At 47.1% G+C, this 8,198-nt stretch overlaps 1 protein-coding gene across 1 annotated transcript in view; it reads right to left on the reverse strand.

Moving 5' to 3' along the window:
• Positions 1-378: 378 nt before the first annotated feature.
• LOC120786420 overlaps positions 379-8,198 on the reverse strand; it is a 12,117-nt gene continuing 4,297 nt past the window's right edge. The window contains exons 5-10 of the mRNA XM_040121865.1: positions 8,112-8,198; positions 7,439-7,691; positions 1,183-1,290; positions 927-1,070; positions 709-788; positions 379-590 (exon numbers count right to left, since the gene is read on the reverse strand). The exon at positions 8,112-8,198 is cut by the window's right edge and continues 119 nt beyond it. Of these exons, the coding sequence (XP_039977799.1) occupies positions 401-590; positions 709-788; positions 927-1,070; positions 1,183-1,290; positions 7,439-7,691; positions 8,112-8,198 (862 nt within the window). The 3' untranslated portion in view covers positions 379-400. The remainder of the gene's footprint in view (positions 591-708; positions 789-926; positions 1,071-1,182; positions 1,291-7,438; positions 7,692-8,111) is intronic.

Here is an 8,198-nt window from a genome sequence, read left to right on the forward strand (position 1 = left end):
TTTGGAGGCTAAAAATACTGTAAACAACAGGGGGAAGCAGCCAACTGCCCAGGAGACCCCACATTCACTGTGTGTCAGCTGCTTTTTGGTAATGTGACTTTTAAAAATCCTAAATAAATAACCACGAGACAGTTTCTTGCATCAACCCCCTGAATGAACTTTTAGATGATTTGGTTTCTGGGCCAAACTCACCAAGTTCTTCTTTGGGAAAATGCAACAAAAACACATTATCACTCAAAATCACAGGGGCCTCGATCCCCAGCAGAAAACAAAGATGGGTACCTACAGATTCTCAACTAGCCAATATCATTTTTGCTTTGAGACTTTTTATTACATTTTACAACACTGCATGGAAGAGACCACAGGGGTGCAGCAGAGTGCTAATGCACTCCGCCAGGCTCTACTGTAAGTAGGCTCGAGGGCTGGAGCGGCCCGTGGCCTTTTTGGCCAGGACCACGGTGGTGTCGAGCGCAGGCAGGAAACTTTGGTGCAGGTTCTGGCACTTCTGCTCCACGTTCAGGTTATGAGCATTTGTGACCAGTTTGTCCTCCAGAACCTTCAGACGCCTGCGTGCAACCTTCAAGTCCCGCCTAGAATTGAGGGTTAACATGAAAATGGATACATTCAGGATATCTTACGGAAGAGGGTCAAAATATTTAAAAGTAAGACATTAGGTGACGGGCTATAGCTACTGCTAGACAGACTTACTGGGAGCGCTTCAGTACTGGGTTAAGTCCAGCCACCATCTTTGCCAGGTCATGTTTCTCCAGTGTGAGGCTGATGTAGGGCTGGAGGAGGAACAGAAAAAAGAAGGTTAAAGCCGCCACGTTTCCACAGTGACAACAACTAAGATCTGAAAGGCTATTTCATTTCTGTGTTTCTGACTGCAACCGTATCATATCTCAGCTGTTGAGTGAGCCACTTACCTGGTCCAGGCAGTGCTCACGTCCAGGTCTCTGGTTGAGGATGTCCAGGCGTTGGGTGGCCTGATGCAGCTTGGAGTCACAGTTCCATATCTGACCAGTCAATTTCTGAATGTCCTTGGTCAGATCAGAAATCTCATCCTTCATCTGGAGATTAAAGAAAGCCATAAAATAATGAGTAACCATCTCATAAAGTGGAGTAGAATCAACCCGTGGATGGTAGGCTGTGTGAATTGTGACTAAAATTCACTTGACTGACCTGCTTCCTCTCCCACATCATTTTATTCTGGACCTTGCTCAGCTCGTTGATCTCTCTCCTCAGTGAGTCAGTGGTGCTGCGGCGCTGGCGCTCTTGGGCAATTTTCATCTGCATCGTCACACACACCGGCAAGGAGATGAGAGACAAGCATGCATAGTTCATATTTCTGGACCAACTAAAAATATTACTCTGGCTATATGATGAAGAACTGACAAAATGTCGATCAGAATGGAAAGAAAAAACAAGGGTTAAAATAGCAAAATGATCCTTTATGGCGTAACTTCAGTCTAAGTGTAATCTCCCCTCTCCTGTTACTTAGCTGAATGAAGCCTGGAACCCAGATTTTAGGGTTCACACATTCATTTGGAGATAAAGAAGAATGCACATTCTCATACTGACAGAAGCTTTACATAAAAATGTTCGTAGCTCTCTTTCCCTAAAAGCTGGTGTTCAAGTGAGCTTTAGAATTTAGGTAGTGGCAGTGTTGTCTTACATTAGCCAGGGTGAACCGCAGGTTTCCCCTGAAGGTAGAAGAGTCTTTAATCAGGTTACCAGTGTTGAGTGGTAACTATTTCCACTCCCCATGAACGTTGATGCAGCAAGGAACACACAGACAGAGACGACTGTAGACAGTGCACTCAGTTTTATTACGCAGTTTGCAAAGTGCGGAGATCCCTCCGTTACAGCATAGAGCATATGCATTCAAAGTGGTAACAAGAGAGATCTGACTCGTTATCTTTTAGTGGTGTCTTAAGTACTGTCTTCGCTGGATCCTCCCCCTGCCCACTTCCTGGATCTCATCACAGTCTGTTGTCTACCATACTTGCGCTACCTTCTACTTGTCACCTGTTTTCATCGTCTCTGAGACGAGTGCCCGTAAACCTCTCATGCCCGATGTATATATGTATTACGTCATAGGATGATTATTATCGCGTGTCCTACAATCCACTATAAGCTTTTGGCACTTTACATTGGGTATCCCCACAATTCCCCCTTTTGATCTCTGCAAAGAGATCACTCAAAAAGTCACCCACGACCCTAAGCCTAACTTTGTTGTCGGTTACTTCTATGTGCTCCTCTAAGGGCAGGAGCGGTGGCATCATGGCCTGCGTTCTTCCCTGAATCGCAGTGTCAATCAATCTAACTGACAGGGCTGTCAGCCATGCCAATAGCCGGGGATTGCCGTATAAACGCATCCTAGCCTACGCCGGGAAATAGCGACACTTAATACCTTTATGCGTACGCCGGAATATATGTGCCAAGCAAGCGAAAGCCTTTATTATTTACAATGTTATCTTCCTTGGTTTTCCAGGCGGCCAACCCTTTGTGTCAAAGCCCCAACTCCCAGTACTTAGTATTATTGACAGGCATCTACGGCACACACTGTTAATGTCGTCCCCCTGTTTTTTCTATATGTACTTATAAGCGGGTGTGCCCTGTCAATAGCAATCTACTTAAGCCCCAGCCAAACACCATGAGTACAATTATCCAACAGAAAATACAAATGCTAAGCTGAGCCGGCGACATTGAATCAATTTTTCTAGCTTTTAATTCTTGCGTGGGTAGCGCGGTTTTGCTACATGCAGGAAGGGAGCGCTGTTTCCCTTTCCCCCTTTCGACGTCTTCTTGCTTCGGTAACAGGGGTGGACTACCCTGTTACCTATTTTGTCACCAGGGGATTATTCTGCCCCGTTAGTGGTGATCTTAGGTTCTGAGCTAGCCAGCCCAGTGCTCTCCAGTGCCCAGCCCATACTACATCAGTAGGGCTCTGAGCCCATAATCGTTGAGGGAGTGACTCAATCATGTGTGCTGCCAGGTGATGATCTGTTTTCTCCCTACCATGTTGACGTGTGATATGTGTGTGTTCCATGGTTGCTGTGTCGGTGGCATTGATATTTATGCGATACGTACGTGAAGCGGGAGAGTAGTGTACCTGTGGGATGGTTGTTTGTACCCAATCCGCCTGTTCCTGTGCCCTTTTTACTATACCCCCTAGTTCTTTGGCCTGATGTGCGGGGTGTAGAGCTAATGAGACATGTGGGGACGCTTCATCCCCCATCCTGTACCATGCAGCCTGTTCGGGAGTCAATTTGACCGCTGCCGCCACGCCCTGGGGTGCCACATAAATATTTTGTGATTCAATCGTCCATTCATGACCATCCAGTTGTTCCTGGAATTGGTCCTGATACCAATCTGTCGGCAGCCTGTCGTAAAAGAGGGTGACGTGAGGGGGATCAGGAGGGGAGATATAGGGCTCCAGGAGGGCGATCCAGGGTTTCCACAGCATGTATGCCCAGAGGATACCTCGTCGCTCAACCGTGTCCGGCTGTAACAGGCCCCAGTAGATGTCAGCGTACTGTTCGTGTACAGGCTGTAGGAGGTACTGACCTGAGGTGGCTTGCCCCAAACATGGCAGTTTCGTTCCATCCGGTAGAGTGACCACCAAACCATCCGCACTGCACATTATCGACGCCCCTAATTTCACCAACAGATCTCTTCCCAATAAATTCAGGGGGGCGGCGGGTGAGTGCACAAAAGGATGTGTCAGAGATTGTTTCCCCAACTGCGTTCGTAGTGGCTTGGTTATCGGCAGAGTCTGCTATTCCCCAGAGAACCCCATTAGTGTGATGGATTAATCCGAAAAGGAAGCAGGAGGCACCGCCTTCATGGTAGAGACGGTGGCTCCCGTGTCAACCAAAAATGGCAGAGTCTGCTCTTCGACTTGTACTGACAGCATTGGATCTGCCGTGGTAGTGCTGCCAGAGTCTCTCTGTGGGGCGTGTCACTGGTACTGAGGATCCCACTCTTCAGGTGGCTCCCAGTGGACGGCCGGCATGTTGGTTCTATATGGCTCTGCCTCGGTAGGCGGCCCATATGATGCCCATCCCCTGCCTCTGGACCGCCCACCTCTTCCTCCAGCTGGACCTCCCCTGCCTCCTCCTTTTTTCTCAGGTGGGGGCAGTCCTATTTCTTCACAGTAGTAGCAACGGCCTCCCCCCGGCTGAGCAGGTCCACCCCTTCCGCCTCCCCTTCGTCCGCCCGTCCTCATGCTCCCCCCACTATAGCCCCTCTGCTGCTGCAATGGTGGTGGCACCCAAGGCGGAACGGGGTACAGGTCGGGGTTCTGATTTTGTTCAGCTGTCATCATTATTTTTATGGGCTCTCCTTTCTTCCTATTCTTCTCTTGTGTTTTCTGTCTAGCTTCAGTATGTTGCAGTTTGAGCAGCTGTGTCTGCAATTCTTTAATGTTATCTTGTTCCTTCTCGCATGTGTCTTGTGCTCGAGATAAGTGGTGCATGAGATGGCGCTCCCACATGTGAATCACTCCCAGGCAGATCAGGGTTGCTTATCATAGCTGTTTTGACTTCTTCAGGGACACCTTCTAATACTGCCTGTCTGAACCACTCCTCTCTGTGTCCCTGCTTTTCCTGGATGTTGGCCAGTATATTTAAGCCGTGTGTCTTTTCCCTGATCTATGTACTCACGGGGGTTCTGTTTGGGATCCCATTTCATTTTGGGCATTATTGCTGCGCTGGGAAGTGGATATTTTTCTCTCATAGCCCGCCCTATGTCTGTAATCACACGTCAGTGGTATGTCATCTCCAATCCTACTGGTGCCGACTTCTCTCTCGAGATCCATGACGCCACCCCTCGTTAGGCAGCGCTACCACTGCCCTAAAGTCGCCCAAGGCCAGTCTTTGTCCCGCAGTTAAACGGTCTAATTGGTTCAGCCACAAATTCCTCCCTCAGCCACCGGGGCAGTTTATCCACTATCGCCCGCACATCCCCTATACCAAACGGCTTGTATCTCATCCTCCCCTGACGTTATCAGTGGGAATTGGTGATGCCCTTGAATAGCTTTCTTGTGCGTGTCTGATCTTAGGGTTGGTTTTCTGCCTATGTTATCTGCCAGTCCGAAAGCTATGCCAAGGTCATCCAATCCTGCTACATTCTCTTCTACTCTCGGGTCAGGCTGTTCCTCCTCCTCCTGCTCGTTGTCCCATCTCCCCTCAAGCTGTAAATCAATTCGCCCCTGCCCACTTCCTGGATCTCATCACAGTCTGTTGTCTACCATACTTGCGCTACCTTCTACTTGTCACCTGTTTTCATCGTCTCTGAGACGAGTGCCCGTAAACCTCTCATGCCCGATGTATATATGTATTACGTCATAGGATGATTATTATCGCGTGTCCTAAAATCCACTATAAGCTTTTGGCACTTTACATTGGGTATCCCCACACCTCGGATGCGGCGCTGATACACTTCGCCAGGTGTGCTTGCAGACTCTTCTCAGGTCGCCGAGAGGGGACTTTAAAAACTCAGACCCGCAACCTCTCAGCCACCCATTCCCAAACACCAGCAGAAGTTCTATTCTTTTAATTTTTTTTTTTTTTGATATTTTATTATTTCAGTTTACTCTTCAGTTTTATTGTCTGTAGATTTTAATCTTCCGACATTAAAGTCTAAATGCTGATTCAAAGCATCTCACACTGCCCGGTCCGGGAGTGAAGTGGTGGCGGTGAAGTACTAAACCATTTATTCACTTGGGGTTTTTCCTGAAAGTCTTCAAATTTAAATATTTTCAGGCTAAAAATACTGTAAACAACAGGGGGAAGCAGCCAACTGCCCAGGAGACCCCACATTCACTGTGTGTCAGCTGCTTTTTGGTAATGTGACTTTTAAAAATCCTAAATAAATAACCACGAGACAGTTTGTTGCATCAACCCCCTGAATGAACTTTTAGATGATTTGGTTTCTGGGCCAAACTCACCAAGTTCTTCTTTGGGAAAATGCAACAAAAACACATTATCACTCAAAATCACAGGGGCCTCGATCCCCAGCAGAAAACAAAGATGGGTACCTACAGATTCTCAACTAGCCAATATCATTTTTGCTTTGAGACTTTTTATTACATTTTACAACACTGCACGGAAGAGACCACAGGGATGCAGCAGAGTGCTAATGCACTCCGCCAGGCTCTACTGTAAGTAGGCTCGAGGGCTGGAGCGGCCCGTGGCCTTTTTGGCCAGGACCACGGTGGTGTCGGCGCAGGCAGGAAACTTTGGTGCAGGTTCTGGCACTTCTGCTCCACGTTCAGGTTATGAGCATTTGTGATCAGTTTGTCCTCCAGAACCTTCAGACGCCTGCGTGCAACCTTCAAGTCCGCCTAGAATTGAGGGTTAACATGAAAATGGATACATTCAGGATATCTTACGGAAGAGGGTCAAAATATTTAAAAGTAAGACATTAGGTGACGGGCTATAGCTACTGCTAGACAGACTTACTGGGGCGCTTCAGTACTGGGTTAAGTCCAGCCACCATCTTTGCCAGGTCATGTTTCTCCAGTGTGAGGCTGATGTAGGGCTGGAGGAGGAACAGAAAAAAAGAAGGTTAAAGCCGCCACGTTTCCAAAGTGACAACAACTAAGATCTGAAAGGCTATTTCATTTCTGTGTTTCTGACTGCAACCGTATCATATCTCAGCTGTTGAGTGAGCCACTTACCTGGTCCAGGCAGTGCTCACGTCCAGGTCTCTGGTTGAGGATGTCCAGGCGTTGGGTGGCCTGATGCAGCTTGGAGTCACAGTTCCATATCTGACCCATCAATTTCTGAATGTCCTTGGTCAGATCAGAAATCTCATCCTTCATCTGGAGATTAAAGAAAGCCATAAAATAATGAGTAACCATCTCATAAAGTGGAGTAGAATCAACCCGTGGATGGTAGGCTGTGTGAATTGTGACTAAAATTCACTTGACTGACCTGCTTCCTCTCCCACATCATTTTATTCTGGACCTTGCTCAGCTCGTTGATCTCTCTCCTCAGTGAGTCAGTGGTGCTTTCTGCGGCGCTGGCGCTCTTGGGCAATTTTCATCTGCATCGTCACACACACCGGCAAGGAGATGAGAGACAAGCATGCATAGTTCATATTTCTGGACCAACTAAAAATATTACTCTGGCTATATGATGAAGAACTGACAAAATGTCGATCAGAATGGAAAGAAAAAACAAGGGTTAAAATAGCAAAATTATCCTTTATGGCGTAACTTCAGTCTAAGTGTAATCTCCCCTCTCCTGTTACTTAGCTGAATGAAGCCTGGAACCCAGATTTTAGGGTTCACACATTCATTTGGAGATCAAGAAGAATGCACATTCTCACACTGACAGAAGCTTTACATAAAAATGTTCGTAGCTCTCTTTCCCTAAAAGCTGGTGTTCAAGTGAGCTTTAGAATTTAGGTAGTGGCAGTGTTGTCTTACATTAGCCAGGGTGAACCGCAGGTTTCCCCTGAAGGTAGACGAGTCTTTAATCAGGTTACCAGCCATCAGCCTCAGCTCCCTGCAGTGGGACAGCCACTTGTCATAGCTGACGAGGTCGGGCTTGTATTGAGCGGCAGGGAGCCTGGAGCTCGGGGGGTTGACCCTGTGTTTGATGCATTTGGTGGTGACCTCGATGGCTTGGCCCTTGTCCTGAAAATCTGCCAGGAGCTGAGTGCGAACCTCCTTCAGAGAGCTGGAGGGAGGATTAGGAAACAAGGTGAGATGCAACAGAAGCAGATTTCAGATCACGTTTTAAATCCAAATCAGATTCTATATAGGTCACGGTTTCCAGACTGGTACAAAACTGTAGCAAAAATCCAGACTGAGGCTTGAATTCCTCGTTTTCTGTAATAATTGCACTTCAAAGTGACTGAAGCCTTGAAATCTCTGAGAATGTTTGAAGATGAAGAAAAATTTGGATGTCAGCTCAGCATTAAGGTGTCCCTACTATTTTATTCAGTCTGTTTTGTAACAATTAAAACCCAAAAGATTAACACAATATGGACATACGGTTCAGGAAAACCCTTTAAATTTAGTGGATGATATTAACATGAAGTTATTATTACATGAAAAATCAACAGGATTGATTCAGAAAGAACTCGGATGGTCTGACCTCAGTTTGTCGAGAAGGATGCGGATCTGCTTCTGGAGCAGCTCTCTGGTCTCATTGGTAAGCTGCTCTTCTTTCTTGAGGTGAATA

The sequence above is a fragment of the Xiphias gladius genome, chromosome 24, assembly GCF_016859285.1.
Source record: "Xiphias gladius isolate SHS-SW01 ecotype Sanya breed wild chromosome 24, ASM1685928v1, whole genome shotgun sequence".
In the NCBI taxonomy this organism is placed as follows: domain Eukaryota; kingdom Metazoa; phylum Chordata; class Actinopteri; order Istiophoriformes; family Xiphiidae; genus Xiphias; species Xiphias gladius.